This window comes from Oncorhynchus masou, chromosome 9, assembly GCF_036934945.1.
Source record: "Oncorhynchus masou masou isolate Uvic2021 chromosome 9, UVic_Omas_1.1, whole genome shotgun sequence".
Taxonomy (NCBI): domain Eukaryota; kingdom Metazoa; phylum Chordata; class Actinopteri; order Salmoniformes; family Salmonidae; genus Oncorhynchus; species Oncorhynchus masou.
Window position 1 is genome coordinate 54554493 of NC_088220.1, and position 15787 is coordinate 54570279.

At 45.5% G+C, this 15787-nt stretch overlaps 1 protein-coding gene across 6 annotated transcripts in view; it reads left to right on the plus strand.

Moving 5' to 3' along the window:
- Window positions 1–15778, plus strand: part of LOC135546215 (SID1 transmembrane family member 2-like) — a 29025-nt gene extending 13247 nt beyond the window's left edge. For 2 of the 6 annotated variants that reach the window (XM_064974455.1, XM_064974459.1), the window contains exons 5-27: window positions 154–255; window positions 2792–2875; window positions 3151–3316; window positions 3502–3595; window positions 3702–3760; window positions 3997–4008; window positions 4504–4551; window positions 4984–5058; window positions 5260–5322; window positions 5739–5857; window positions 7038–7111; window positions 7325–7391; window positions 7590–7663; window positions 7804–7927; window positions 9257–9374; window positions 9628–9764; window positions 10064–10172; window positions 10406–10482; window positions 11037–11083; window positions 11712–11817; window positions 12781–12891; window positions 13255–13368; window positions 15083–15778. In XM_064974455.1, coding sequence (XP_064830527.1) covers window positions 154–255; window positions 2792–2875; window positions 3151–3316; window positions 3502–3595; window positions 3702–3760; window positions 3997–4008; window positions 4504–4551; window positions 4984–5058; window positions 5260–5322; window positions 5739–5857; window positions 7038–7111; window positions 7325–7391; window positions 7590–7663; window positions 7804–7927; window positions 9257–9374; window positions 9628–9764; window positions 10064–10172; window positions 10406–10482; window positions 11037–11083; window positions 11712–11817; window positions 12781–12891; window positions 13255–13368; window positions 15083–15145 — 2043 coding nt within the window. In that variant the 3' untranslated portion in view covers window positions 15146–15778. The other 4 variants (XM_064974458.1, XM_064974456.1, XM_064974457.1 and 1 more) reach the window with 4 other exon arrangements.
- The last annotated feature ends 9 nt before the right edge of the window (window positions 15779–15787 follow it).

A 15787-nucleotide genomic window follows, 5' to 3' on the forward strand; every position in this document is an offset into this window, starting at 1 on the left:
CAAAACTGTAGATCTATCAACATAGAATAGTATTGTTAGGAAGTATGCATTACATTTAAAAAAAAATATTATAATAATAATCTGAATTATGACTTGTTCTGATAAATATGTGATCCTTTTTTATAATTATAACTCCCGATTTGTTTCTCTTAGTACTTCAAATATGTGTTCCCTGACGGAGTGGACACAGTTATCGTCAAGGTCAACTCTGAGATGACCTTCCCGTGCTCTGTCATGTCCATCCAGGACATCCAGGTAAACTAACTTGATCAAACCTGTTCATTAGGCACCGGAGGTGGGACCAAGTCACTATTATTCCAGTCACAAGTCGAGTCCAAAGTCTAATAGGTCAAGTCCAAGTCGTGCATTCTAAGAGCGTGTCGAGTCAGAAGTTTTCAAGTAAAACATTTTTTTTTAAAGAAATCTGTACATGCAATGACTTTCTCAACTAGAAATCTTTTATTTATTTATTGAGGCTCCAGGAAAGCCCTTTTCATTATGTTGTCTGCAACATACCTTTATGTCATTGTAAAATAGGGACCTTGTGGCAGTCGTAAGGGCATGACATCAGAAGAAGCCAAGGCAGATTGACGTGCTCGGAGTGTAGATTTATTTTAAGGTCTTGGTGATTCAATGGTGAAAGCGCCATATCATACCAAATATACACCTGCAATAGCCCAAAGAAATAGCCTCAGGTTAAGCCTGATACAATCTGAACGGACACAGGTAGAGGGCAAGACTGTACAGCCACCCCTTGAGAAACCAAATAGAATCTGTTTAACAGGAGCAGGTAGGCCTGCATAAATAATATAAGCTCGGACCCCAGGACCATACAATTACCCAATTGGCAATTACATCCAATAAACTGATTCTACAATTTAAAGGCAATTTCCACATCCATTGGTGCATTCCTCTTAATCAGACATACTGATATTTCAACACCATGCATCTATGGATCAATCCTTTTACCTTATTCTACGTTCTCCAAAGCCTGGAGCGCAGGCCACGTAGTCTATTTCTATATGCACTGAGGCGCACGCACTGCTATTACGCACAACCAGAATGACAGAGACTAATGGTGCTTTCAAGACAACTGGAAACTCAGGAAAAATACGAGGTCAAATCATGACATCAGTGATCTTCAGGTCTGAAAGTCGGAGCTCTAGATTCCCGAGATGGAATTCTGAGTTGGATGACCGTTCAAAACGATTTTTCCCCAACTTCCCAGTTGTCTTGAACGCACTGAAGTCGGAAGTCTGAGATTTCCGAGTTCCCAGTTGTTTTGACGCGGCAATAGGAAGACACGGAACTCTGACATAACCAGGGAAATAGGAACAAAGGGAACCATACATTTAATTACATAAACAGAACTTCTACCACATGAGTCTTGTAAATGTTCATGTGCACCATAAAACATCACGCCACTCAGAGGGTAAGAAATGGTCGGCTAAATGTAAATGTATTTTAGTCCTATCAAACATGAAACAGAAATGTCTACGTGTTGCAATAAACGGTACGGGGATGGAATGATGAAACGCTAGCAATTATTGTAGTATTAGATGGAAAATAGGTTTGCAACAGGGCCTATGCATGTGTGAAAGCAACAGTAAACATGTCAACAAGAGGGGAAAAAGCACTCTCCGCCGGTGGCAGTTTGAAGAGTGAAGAGCCACGCCAATGGTGCATCTTCACCACGGTAATAATACCTTTTAACTCCAAATTCCAAATGCAAGCTTCATGAGTAAATGATCCATTTCAAGCAATTGTTACATACCAAAAGACCAGTAGGCCTATGCTAGTCATTATTAGCCCATTGCTGATGAGCTTGCAAAGTAAACGGTTAATATTCTTGATAACCAAACCATTTTTGGAGCTGCATATGTATTATGGCAATCCTCTAACTCCATTTTAAGGTTTACGCTGCACCCGATCCTATAGCTTGTACAGCAAATCAGCAATCTGCTTGCTAGCTCACCCGACCTGTGTTGATTGACAGTTTGCTGGTCCAATCAGAGTGCCGAGTGTGCGTTTCACTAGCCAATCTGTTGCAGGTTTTTTTGCATGGTCGGTGCTGCGGGTAATGCCTTTGGCTGCGTGTGGAATAATCCACGTAGACTCTGTGCCACAAAATGCGTGACGGACAAAACATTACAAAACCTGGCCATATAAATTCAAGTAATCAGTCTCAAGTCAAAGTTGAGTGTTGAGTGTTGAGGCTCCAAGACAAGTTTCAAGTTGTTTTATTTTATATCGAGTCATCGTGTGACTCGAGTCCACAACTCGGAAGTAACTGAACTGAAACAGGGAGGGACTGTTGAGAAACGCAAAGATAAACACTTGTTTTAGTTTTCTGTTGCAAAATGTTTTGCTATGGTGTACCCTAATGACTGTGGTGCCTTAGCCTATTGTCTCCAATGGCTAGCCTCCGATATACCACACAAGGGCCGTGTTGAGTTCATTCTGAGCAACCCAGCAAACCCTAGACAGCTGTGAATGAACTTGTGAAATGCACTGGTTTTACCCTAAAGCAGTTTAAAGCTGTGAAAGAGAGGTGTTACTAAAACACAATGTAAAGCTCTGTCAGGTGTGTTATCAGCTCACAGGGTGGGGGGGTCTCTGAAATGTAGGCCAATATAGAAATCTGCATTCCACACACTTGATGGGGTCTGTTGCCGTGGCAACCACATTAGCCCTGGCTGCACCTGTTCTTCGCTCAGGCAGACACACACACACATACAGACCCACTTGTTCCTCTCTGATTGCTAAATTCTGTGTTCTACCTTATCATCAGTGCCCAGTGTATGACTTGGATAACAACGTGGCCTTCATTGGAATGTATCAAACCATGACCAAGACAGCTGCCATCACTGTCCAGGTAAAATACACACACACACTGGAGACATCAGGTAATTGATCAATAAATACATTTTTACAGCTCACTTGCCACAATGGACAACCTCTCTCGCTATTCTTTCTCTCTCGCTCTTTCTCTCTCGCTCTCTCTCTTTCTCTTTCTCTCTTCCATCTCTTCTCTCTCTTTCTCTCTTCACTCTCTCTTTCTCTCTCGTTCTCTCTCTCGCTTTCTTTCCTCTTTTCTCTCTCTCTCTCTCTTGTTCCCCCTCTCCCCTTTTCTTATCTTGTGGCTCCCAGAGGAAGGACTTCCCTAGTAACAGTTTCTATGTGGTGGTGGTGGTGAAGACGGAGGACGAGGCATGTGGGGGTCCCCTGCGCTTCTACCCCCTCCGTCCAGATGAGCTCATCGATGCCGGCAACCGCAGTAAAACGCTGGACGTGGTCGTCTCGCCCGCTATCAGCTGTGAGTCACTCAGCCAGGCAGGCCAAAGGACTTCAGCTCCATCAAACAGTACATCAATGTAGCAGAGAGAAATGTTACTGTCTGACTCTCTCTCTCTCTCTTTCTATTCGTCTCTGTCTCTCTCTAACATCTCTCTCATTTGCTCTTCCTCTCACTCTCTCTCTATCCCCCTCTCTCCGTCTCAGCGGATGTGTACGTGATGGGCATGCTATTCTGCCTGGGCATCTTCCTCTCCTTCTACCTGCTCACCTTCCTGGTGGCCTGTGTGGAGAACAAGAGGTCTGTCGATCGCCCCACTCTCGTATACAGTAAGTACATCATTTCATACACGGCCATATAGAGGCTTTGGAACTCAAGTGTCTCTCTGGGTTTTTTCTCTGGTCAGGATGCACAGGAGGAGGGAGGGGCTTCTGAACCCAGCGGACATGTCGCCCGCGGAGACAGGTATCCCAGCAACCCACTACAACGGCACACTCCGTTGTACTTCCTTGTCAGAGGGGTGTACAGGGAAGAGGGGAGAGAACCTCTGTATTTAAGATTGAAAAATGAGTCGTAGAAGGAATGCGTACCATTTTTAATAGTTGCCCCATCAGATGAAGGATTTACTGGTCTATTTCTCTTTAAGTTGTATATTTGAATTTGTCCATTTTTCTTTCTCCCCATGCTAAACTTTGGTTCAGCCTCTCTACTGGGTAAGAATGTTGGAGTAGTGGTATATTCCCTGTGACTGAGCCTCTCCCACAGTTTCACACTACTCATTACCCGTCCTGCATGCTATAAAAATGGTTACACCCATCTCACAGTCATTATCACCCGTATGATGTCATCCAGTGGAGGGATGACGGCTTATCATCTGGGTGGATGAGGAATCATCATCCTCATGCATGTCTAAACACTTGCCCATGGTCATGCTTTAGATGAAATGATGGTTACGGTGGTTTGGTTCCAATGGGAGTCTGACTGAAAAGGACTTCTGTTTTCAATAGTCACTCTTCATCTCCCATTGGACTCGCACCCTAGGGCACCCTTGCATTAACCCTTGCCTCACTTTTCAACCTCTGAACCCACAGGCCATGGTATGTTCTCTCTGACTAACCATTCATCTAGGTGCTGTGGTAGAGTGTAGACTACTAACTGCATGTGTTTGGTGTGCGTTTATGTGACATGATCTCTACCTGTTCCCACAGGAAAGCCAGGTGTGACCCCAGTCTCCCCCTATGAATACGGCTCCTTTGGTGAGTGAGTGAGTGAGTGAGTGAGTGAGTGAGTGAGTGTGTGTGCTCATTTACTTTACAAGTGTGACAATATTTGAAACGTTTCGAGTGAAAATGTTGTCAATCAATGTAGCTAACCGAGGATGACCGGGCTTTCACTGTTCTAGGTCTGTTGTGTGTCTCATTACTTGGTTTCACATGAGTCTCCTCGTGAATGTGCACTCCTTCACTACTTCCCACCAATCTAAACGCATTGGACTGGGGGAGTCATGGACTAGCTGCACTTTTCACCGTATTTCTTTTACCAGTCTTTTCCTTTCAAATCCGTGAAGGGAAGTGAACAAGCGCACACTTTGGGAGGAAGGAAGGATAATTGGGACACAGCCTTAGTGAATACTTACACCACTTCAAGCACGCTTTTAATGCTGTTTCTCTCTGCTATTGTTTCTACAGTGGACAACGCCAGCACTTTGAGCTCAGAGGCCATCACAGACAGCATAGCATCAGATGCCAACTATGGATACATGGGTATGGAGCAGGATGACTAAATACAGACGTATACACACATACTGTACACACCCCGATGTGCAAATACACACAATGGGTCAACATGGGACAAAATCCGTCTTCACGTTATGTTGCACAGCATTTCACCACCAAACTGGCCCTTGATTGGAGGGCTGCGGAGTGCTCTTGTTTCTTATTGGTTTATCTGTGTTTGTTTATCAGGACAGGAGACTTTGAAACGCAGACCATTCCTAACTGCCATCCACCACGTAGCCATCCGCATTGGTGACCCTCACTGCCTTAGCCAGCCAGCCAATCGCATCCCTTCACTGTATAAATCAGCCCCATGTCAATCACTTCAGAATGTGTTCAAGATCTATATACCTTTTGATGTAATTTAATGCTCTGATGACCACAGATGGAGACCTCAACCAAAACAATCACACATGGTCAACAATCATGTTTGACTGTATGCAGAGATAATGATGGAATGCTGAGGATGATTTCAATTGTACATTTTGTAATTATTACGAATGCATCATTGGCCAGAATCACCAATCTATTGAATACGTCACAAATCATATTTAAAAAAAAATCTTAAGCCGTAAAACCATTAAACTGTCAAATTGAGAAATATAGCCCTGAGTCACTGACAAACTTACTGTTTCCTCTCTCTGTCTCTCTCTCTCTCCGTCTCTCAGAGCGTTCGTTGGAGAGCGTAGCGGGTCGTAGTCGACAGGAGTCTCTGAGCTCTATAGAGGAGGATGACTATGACACGTTGGCCGACATCGACTCGGACAAGAACATCGTCCGCACAAAGGTCTGACACATCCCTCCTCCATTCCCCCTCTACCTCATCCCTCCTCCATTCCCCCTCTACCTCATCCCTCCTCCATTCCCCCTCTACCTCATCCCTCCTCCATTCCCCCCTCCTACATCCCTCCTCCATTCCCCCTCTCCTACATCCCTCCTCCATTCCCCCCTCTCCTACATCCCTCCTCCATTCCCCCTCTCCTACATCTCCATTCCCCCCTCCCATTCCCCATTCCCCCTCTCCTACATCCCTCCTCCATTCTCTCCATCCTCCCCCCTCTCCTACATCCCTCCTCCATTCCCCCTCTCCTACATCCCTCCTCCATTCCCCCTCTCCTACATCCCTCCTCCATTCCCCCTCTCCTACATCCCTCCTCCATTCCCCCTCTCCTACATCCCTCCTCCATTCCCCCTCTCCCACATCCCTCCTCCATTCCCCCTCTCCCACATCCCTCCTCCATTCCACCTCTCCTACATCCCTCCTCCATTCCCCCTCTCCCACATCCCTCCTCCATTCCCCTCTCCTACATCCCTCCTCCATTCCCCCTCTCCTACATCCCTCCTCCATTCCCCCTCTACCTCTCCTACATCCCTCCTCCATTCCCCCTCTACCTCTCCCACATCCCTCCTCCATTCCCCCTCTACCTCTCCCACATCCCTCCTCCATTCCACCCTCCCCACATACCTCCTCCATTCCCCCTCTCCCACATACCTCCTCCATTCCACCTCTCCTACATACCTCCTCCATTCCCCCTCTCCCACATACCTCCTCCATTCCCCCTCTCCCACATACCTCCTCCATTCCCTCCTCCATACCTCTCCCACATCCCTCCTCCCATTCCCCCTCTACCTCTCCCATACATCCCTCCTCCATTTCCCCCTCTCCTACATCCCTCCTCCATTCCCCCATACCTCCTCCACATCCCTCCTCCATTCCACCCTCCCTACATCCCTCCTCCATTCCCCCTCTACCTCCATTCCCACCTCTCCCACATCCCTCCTCCATTCCCCCTCTACCTCTCCTACATCCCTCCTCCATTCCCCCTCTACCTCTCCTACATCCCTCCTCCATTCCCCCTCTACCGCTCCTCGACCGGTGCATCACTCAATATTATACTCATCTTCTGTTGTTTTTGTTTACCTTTTCCCTCCCAATGAAACTCATGTGGTCGCTTGTCCTTTTGCAGAAGTACCTGTGTGTGTCGGACCTCGCTCGCAAAGACAAGAGGGTTCTGAGTAAAAAGTACCAGATCTACTTCTGGTGAGTGGGGCGGAGAATCTGTACATCAATGCTGGGGTTATGACTCTATGGCATCCTCCAGTCTGTCAGTACTCTAGTCAAATGCATGATAACAATTAGCTAGTGATCAGTTGCCTCTTTGGATAGGAGAGTAGCTTTGTTTTGTATCAGTGGGATTAGCAATTGTACAACTGTCAGTGTCATGGCAGTTAATGTCAGTGTTGCTCTCCTCAGGAATATTGCCACCATCGGTGTATTCTACGCCCTCCCTGTCATCCAGCTGGTCATCACTTATCAAACGGTACTGTGTGCTGCCCTCACTCACACTCCAACTGTAGATTTACTACGTTATTACAGAGTTCTAGCTACATTATTACAGAGTTATAACGTGTGCATTTGTAAAGGGATTGCCTTGGAGTGAGTAGATATGGCTGTAGAATCCACACGTGGTGGGTGGGTGGCTAGTGTGTTGGTGTTGACATGTCCCTGTCTCCTCCAGGTTGTCAACGTGACAGGAAATCAGGACATCTGCTACTACAACTTCCTGTGTGCACACCCCCTGGGGAATCTGAGGTGTGTGTGTGTGTGTGTGTGTGTGTGTGTGTGTGTGTGTGTGTGTGTGTGTGTGTGTGTGGGGAAAACGCATATGGCTGTACGTGTAATGTATGACTTGTATCATTCATGACGTCCATTCTCTACCCTCTGGTGTGCAGTGCCTTCAACAACATACTGAGTAACCTTGGTTACGTGATGCTGGGCCTCCTCTTCCTGCTCATCGTGCTGCAGAGAGACGTCATCCACAGCAGAGCGCTGGACCGCAACGACCTCAACGCACTGGTGAGAGATCAAACTGAGATGATGCGTTTGTATATTTTGTATTTGTAATTGTTTTATTGACAGCTGTAGATTAGAGTATGTGACAGGTAGAAATCTGACGGGGGTACAGTACAGAGTGTGAGAGTGGTGGAACTGGGGGATCGAACCGCTGCTTCTAGGGACAGTATGTGTTCCAGGGGTGGCAACCCAAACCTCTAAACCAACCCCTGGTACAGGTAGGGTATTATAGCAGTGTGATCAACAATTAGAACATGAAATGAACACGTTGATATTTCTATGTATGGAATTCATATCACCACCCATGATGTTGACATGAGGGTTTTGTCCAGATGAGATTTCCTACACACTATGGAACGTTCCATATCAGTGACCAGGTTTCCATCCCTACTTTTTATGTGCGTCAAGTACGTGTCGTATAGAACATTTGACGACATGCCTGATGGAAACAGCAAATTTGTCAGTAAACTTTCCAAATGGCGACTAAACTAAATACGCTAGACAAGGTGGCTTTTGTGTAGGTAAAATTAATTATTCGAGAAATTGCATGGTCCTCCCACTATGATTAGGGAAAGCATGGGGCTACAGATTAGGCTACAGATTATTAGGCTACAGATTAAAGATTAAAGATGTTGTGAATTTCACCGGGTGGTGAAAGTGAACGGTGATTTAGCTTGAGGCGCCTTTCCAATATATGTCTTATTCTGGTGACATGACGATCGATGCTTGGCTGCCATTTGACAAGTAAAAATTCTCGCTCTTTTGTCCATAAAATCTCATGTAGGCTATACCCGCACTGTATCTGCAAGCTGTTGGCTGGAGCGCTCGTGCCAAGACCATAATGGGCACATTTCCTCTATAACACAACATTTTTAGTGACAAAACCATCAGTTGAGTTAAAAATGTGATGGAAACCCATTTTAACTTGTATTTTTTATTCTGTACATTGGAATTTAAACGCATACTCCCAGGGTGATTTAATCAGACGCACAATAAAGACAATGTTTCCATCTGAGTTGGATCTTCGCCAGGTCATACACCGCTGTGAAACACCGCTACTTAAATAACCTCTAGAGAAATGAACATTGGATGGTCATATGTTTCTCTTTTTCTCTACAACATCACACAGCCTTTTTTTTTATCCACAAGTCCATTTGACGGAAACAGATGTCTGGTGGCAAAATGTGCATATTGTTTGTTTGTTTGTTTTTATGCAGATTTTTGAATGTTTGCATGAAAATCTGTCGCCAATTGGATGGAAAGCCAGCTAGTGACAATGATATACTGTAATTCTGAGCCTCTGTCTCTCCCTCCCTCCCTCCCTGTATGCAGGAGTGTGGCATCCCTAAGCACTTTGGGCTGTTCTACGCCATGGGCACAGCTCTGATGATGGAGGGGCTGCTGAGTGCCTGCTACCACGTCTGCCCCAACTACACCAACTTCCAGTTCGGTGAGACTAATGTCACGGTTGGATTATTGGGAGATCCGGAAGATACTGTAACACAAATCCTTAATAGATGGCTTTTCTCAATCAGCCGGAGTCCCAGATCGGTTCATTCTGTCTCGCCAACTACATTGCTGTGACTCCAAGACAACACAAACAGATCTGGGACTCGGGCTACTTCACAGTAACTGTACTGGAAGGTATTCTGTACTGTAGGTCATTAATGTCTCCCTTTCCTCCTCTGTCTCCTGTCTGTCAGACACCTCCTTCATGTATATGATCGCTGGGCTGTGTGTGTTAAAGCTGTACCAGAAGAGACACCCAGATATCAATGCCAGCGCTTACACTGCCTATGCCTGTCTGGCTGCTGTCATCTTCTTCTCTGTGCTAGGAGTGGTGAGTGGCTCGGGGCGCGGACACACAGACAGGCAGACTGACAGACAAAACACTACAAACACCCAACTATACATTCATGTTCATACGACCTCAATTAGCCCGACTAACTGGTGCCTGTAAGTAAGCATTTCACTGTAAGGTCTACTACACCTGTTGTATTCGGCACACGTGACAAATAAACTTTGTTTTGAACTGTAGACTCTGACATACAGAACCTATAGAATCATCATTCAGCAAGTGTCAAATTCCTGATGTATCCTGATGATGGAGGTGTGTCTACCTGTGTGTGTTGTGTCCAGGTGTTCGGGAAGGGCAACATGGTGTTCTGGATTGTCTTCTCTGTCCTCCACATCCTGGCCACCATGCTGCTCAGCACCCAGCTCTACTACATGGGTCGCTGGAGACTGGGTAAGGAGTCAATCAATCGCATGTATCTATTTGTTGTTTTTAAAAGCCCTTTTTTACATTAGCAATTGTCACCACGTTTACCCAGCCCAAAACCACATAGAGCAAGCAATGCAGAGGCAGAAGCACAATGGCTAGGAAGAATGACCCTGAAGACAGGAACCTAGGAGTAGGGGCTTAGGAAAGTTACAGGGCTATGGACAGGTGTCAGTCTATTCTATTTGTTTGTGTTTCAGATTCTGGCATCCTGCGCAGGATTGTGTATGTGATCTACACCGACTGTATCCGCCAGTGCAGTGGTCCCATGTATATTGTGAGTATACAGGGGGAACTACTGCCCCCTCTCAATACTGCAGGCATTGTTTGCATAAAACCAGAACCCCGCCATTATTGTGAATGACCACGATGATTGCCATTTTTCCAATCTACCAATAATTGCTTCTAACAAACCAGATGTGCAGTATGTCCTTGAACCAATTTATTTTTCAATCCCACACTGAAGAGGTTTAATTTAGTTTCTAATTGCAGCCTTCAGTAGCCCGGTTGGCCTTCAACTTGAGTTACTCAATGAAAGGGGGGGGGGCAGCAGCACTGGGCTAGGCTGCAATGTCACTTCCTGGAGTAACTCAAACTGCGTATCTTATGTTTCCATGACACGCCATCTTAACCGACTTAATTTGGCTTCAATACACCATTGAGTCTTCACATAGGAATGAATGGTGTCGCGTGATCGATGGCTTTGTCCCATTCATATATACAGTCATTGGTATACTGTACATACACACACTGTATGGAGACTAATGTTACGAAAGATTCACAAATCCACAAGTAAACATTTCTCTCTCGCTCTCTCTCACACTGTGTTAGGACCGAATGGTTCTGCTGGTGATGGGAAACATAGTGAACTGGTCTCTGTGAGTATTTCCTTCATTCACTCACGATCTTATTCCGACTGGACTGCCTTTACTGCAGTGTTCTTTATATGTGACACGTTTTTATTTATTTTTTCGGTCAGGTTCGCAAAGTACAGATCTGGTATCTTCATTTGATCACTCTGTTGTCGCAGAGACTTTTCCTGCACAGCATGAAATGCTAATTCTAGTGTATTAGGGTTTAAAAAGGCTTCTGTCCGATTTCCGATTTAAAATGCCAGACTTGATTTGACCGAGCAGAAAATGTATCAACCCCTACAAAAATGTCCATGAATTATAATCGACGTAATAATTCACATTTCCTGTTTGCTGAATGATTTTTATTTTCCTGCTGTGAGAAACGGGGTCAAATTAAGATGGCAGATCTGTACATTGTTTGACCTCATCATGCCGTGTTCTTTATCAAAGGTCTTTCACACCTACTTTAAGTGATTCATGTATGTCTCTTTCTGTCAATGTGATTTAATGCGACTCACTCAGCCTGATGAGGCAAGGTATCCATTTGCTCTGTAGACCAGTCATTACACACCCACAACCATGGGTGGAGACTTGAGTAGAGTCGACAACTCATCACTGACATACATTGTGTTGTTGTGTTCTGTCTGTCCAGGGCTGCCTATGGGCTACTAAAGACACCCAATGACTTTGCCTCTTACCTGCTGGCCATCGCCATCTGCAACTTGCTACTCTACTTTGCCTTCTACATCATCATGAAGGTGTGTGTGTGTGTGTGTGTGTGGGGGGGGTGTCTAAGCTAGCATATGGGGTCTCTTCTAGCATATGGAATTGTTTTAAGACATTGTAGGATAAGTTTTTTTTTTTAATTGATAATAAATCTTAACTAACTTCTGCTACTACAAAATAAAGATCTGTCAGTGTGATTCAGAGGCAGACAATAAGTTCATCTCTACAGCTCCTAACACCCTTAGAATAGCTTCCAGTTTCCTCCATCTCCTCATCATCAAAGAGCCACTGCTCGTCACTCTTCACCATGCCAACGCCTTAGTCCTCTCATGGTGTATGATGTTCAGGGTCTCTCTCACTGTCACTCCGTAAAAGAGAAGACATAGCCTCACCTCCCTGTACAAGTCGACCAGACGGCTCTGCTCCTGCGCAGGCAGGTGCTGGCTGTGCTCAACGAGCATGGCCTTGTGGCTGAGCTGGTTTTGTCCAGTACTGCTCGAACTCCCACAGACCCAGGCTTCCCACCTCCTGCTGTGCGGTCCATGCTGCCATCCATGGTACAGCCTGGACAAATCGCTGGATGTAGTCGCTCATTATTGAGAAATGGATCAACCTTTCGAAAGCAAGTCACACTTCTAGTCTTGAGGTTGTTGCCACAAACTGAGTTCCAAATCAACATTGGCACCTAACAACCAAACATTCTCAGTTTGAAACATGCGCTATTCAATTGTGATAAAATGTCAATGTATTTGTACGGTTTTAGACTCACCACGGGAATGAAAGAATGACTTTTAAATCATCAATGACTCTGGTTCTTAGCAACAGACATTCTAAATTCAAACATTCTACTTAAATGTGCTTTGTTTGACCTGTTGCCATATTCTATCAGTATTGTGTGTATATGGAAAGTGCACATCGGACACATGAAACAACGTAGAACATGTTCCGGGTGTACAATCACAGATGATGTTGCGTTTCTGTGAATGTATGTGTAGCTCCGTAGCGGTGAGAGGATCCAGTGCATGGCCATGGTGTGTATCCTCTTCACAGCCGTGGTGTGGGGCTTCGCTCTCTTCTTCTTCTTCCAGGGCCTCAGCACCTGGCAGGTCAGCACAGCCTTACAGATCAGTGGCTTCCACCACACATCAGCCTTACACACCCCTCTTCGGGGGGCCCCCAGCCATTCCATGTATTCAAACGGTTCCAGAGCTAGCACACCTGATTAATCAAACACTTGTCTGTGTAGGTAAGTTGAATCAGGTATGCTAGTTCAGGTGTACAACACAATTGTGAGTGTTCTGGGGGTGCCTGAGGAGAGGTTTGGGAAGCCCTGTCTTATGGGGGTCATGGTATCTGTAGTACCACACTTGAAAACATCACACGTTTACACATCACGTCATGGTCACGTAACCCCAACATTCACCTTTCACTGTGGCACTGACGTCTTTGTCCCCTCTCTCCCGCCATAGAAAACCCCCGCCGAGTCCCGGGAACACAACCGTGATTGCATCGTGCTCTCCTTCTTTGACGACCACGACATCTGGCACTTCCTGTCTTCCATTGCCATGTTTGGTTCCTTCCTGGTGAGTGTGTGTTTGGTGTGTGCGTGCACGCCTCTGGGGAGGGCCATGCGACACTCATTTCATAGTACAGTCGTGGCCAAAGGTTTTGAGAATGACACAAATATTACTTTTCACAAAGTCTGCTGCATCAGTTTGTATGATGGCAATTTGCATATACTCCAGAATGTTATGAAGAGTGATCAGATGAATTGCAATTAATTTCAAAGACCCTCTTTGCCATGCAAATGAACTGAATCCCCAAAAAACATTTCCACTGCCTTTCAACCCTGCCACAAAAGGACCAGCTGACATCATGTCAGTGATTCTCTGGTTAACACAGGTGTGAGTGTTGATGAGGACAAGGCTGAAGATCACTTTGTCATGCTGATTGAGTTCAAATAACAGACTGGAAGCTTCAAAAGGAGGGTGCTGCTTGGAATCATTGTTCTTCCTCTGTCAACCATGGTTACCTGCAAGGAAACACGTGCCATCATCATTGCTTTGCCTAAAAAGGGATTCGCAGGCAAGGATATTGCTGCCAGTAAGATTGCACCTAAATCAACCATTTATCGGCTCATCAAGAACTTCAAGGAAAGCGGTTCAATTGTTGTGAAGAAGGCTTCAGGGCGCTCAAGAAAGTCTAGCAAGCGCCAGGACCGTCTCCTAAAGTTGATTCAGCTGTGGGATCGGGGCACCACTAGTACAGAGCTTGATCAAGAATGGCAGCAGGCAGGTGTGAGTGCATCTGCACGCACAGTGAGGCGAAGACTTTTGGAGGATGGCCTGGTGTCAAGAAGGGCAGCAACTTCTCTCCAGGAAAAACATCGGGACAGACTGATATTCTGCAAAAGGTACAGGGATTAGACTGCTGAGGACTGGGTTAAAGTAATTTTCTCTGATGAATCCCCTTTCCGATTGTTTGGGGCATCGGAGAAGACAAGGTGAGCGCTACCATCAGTCCTGTGTCATGCCAACAAAGCATCCTGAGACCATTCTGCTTCTCAGCCGAGGAGTGGGTCACAATTTTGCCTAAGAACACGGCCATGAATAAAGAATGGTACCCAACACATCCTCCGAGAGCAACTTCTCCCAACCATCCAGGAACAGTTTGGTGACAAACAATGCCTTTTCCAGCATGATGGAGTACCTTGCCATAAGGCAAAATGATAACTAAGTGGCTCGGGGAACAAAACATCGATATTTTGGGTCCATGGCTAGGAAACTCCCCAGACCTTAATCCCATTGAGAATTTGTGGTCAATCCTCAAGAGGTGGGTGGACAAACAAAAACCCACAAATTCTGACAAACTCCAAGCATTGATTATGCAAGAATGGGCTGCCATCAGTCAGGATGTGGCCCAGAAGTTGATTGACAGCGTGTGGCCCAGAAGTTGATTGACAGCATATTCTTGAAAAAGAAGGGTCAACACTGCAAATATAGACTCTTTGCACCAACTTCATGTAATTGTCAATAAAAGCCTTTGACACTTATGAAATGCTTGTAATTATACTTCAGTATTCCATAGTAACATCTGACAAAAACATCTGAGGCAGCAGACTTTGTGATAATTAATGTGTCATTCTCAACACTTTTTGCCACGACTGTATTATAAAATGGAGGGGAACACACAGATTTCCCACCATGGACATGGTTATTGCTGAGCATTGATGAAGACCTCCCATTCCTGACCCAAACATATCCAGATAGTGACTGACTCCTCTGCTTTCTCTGCCAGGTTCTCCTCACCATGGACGATGACTTGAACAACGTCCAGAGAGACAAGATTTTCGTCTTCTGAGAAAGCAACTCTCTGGCTCCGCCTTAACGTTTCCCGCTGGCCAATAGTGACACGGTGGCAACTGACACACCCAATGGCTTTGTCTCCCTGACTGCAGGCGGGCTGGGCATCTCTCAGCCAATCAAAGAGTTGGGGAAGGTTGGTGCGCCCTCCCCCAAGTTGGAATCTGTATGAACACGTGGTGTGCCAATCAATGAGTCTGGTTCACCAAGACATGCTGACATTTCTCCTTCCTGCCATCCGATATTACTGTGGTCATCGTGTTTTCTTATTGCGGATAAAGATGTTAACAGTACTAATGTAATTTATTTTATATTGCATCATTACTGACTTGCAACTCCATCAATGCATTTAAACATGTATAGTCTGTGTGCCTGTGTGGGAGTGAGAACACACCTCATGTCCAGTCTGTCGGTGGCCTTTAATGTTCTAATCATGTGGTCTGTATTTATTTCTATGGCTCAGTCGGATACTGTACGCCGGATGGATCTGTCCCTGAGAGATCATTGATTGTATTGTAATTACTAACTATGTCCTTAGCTGGTGAGGAAAATATATTTTGCACTGTAGGATAAGAAAACTTGGGACTATGTGATGGAACAGCTACTGAATAAAGTGTGTCCACAATGATAATCTTTAGTA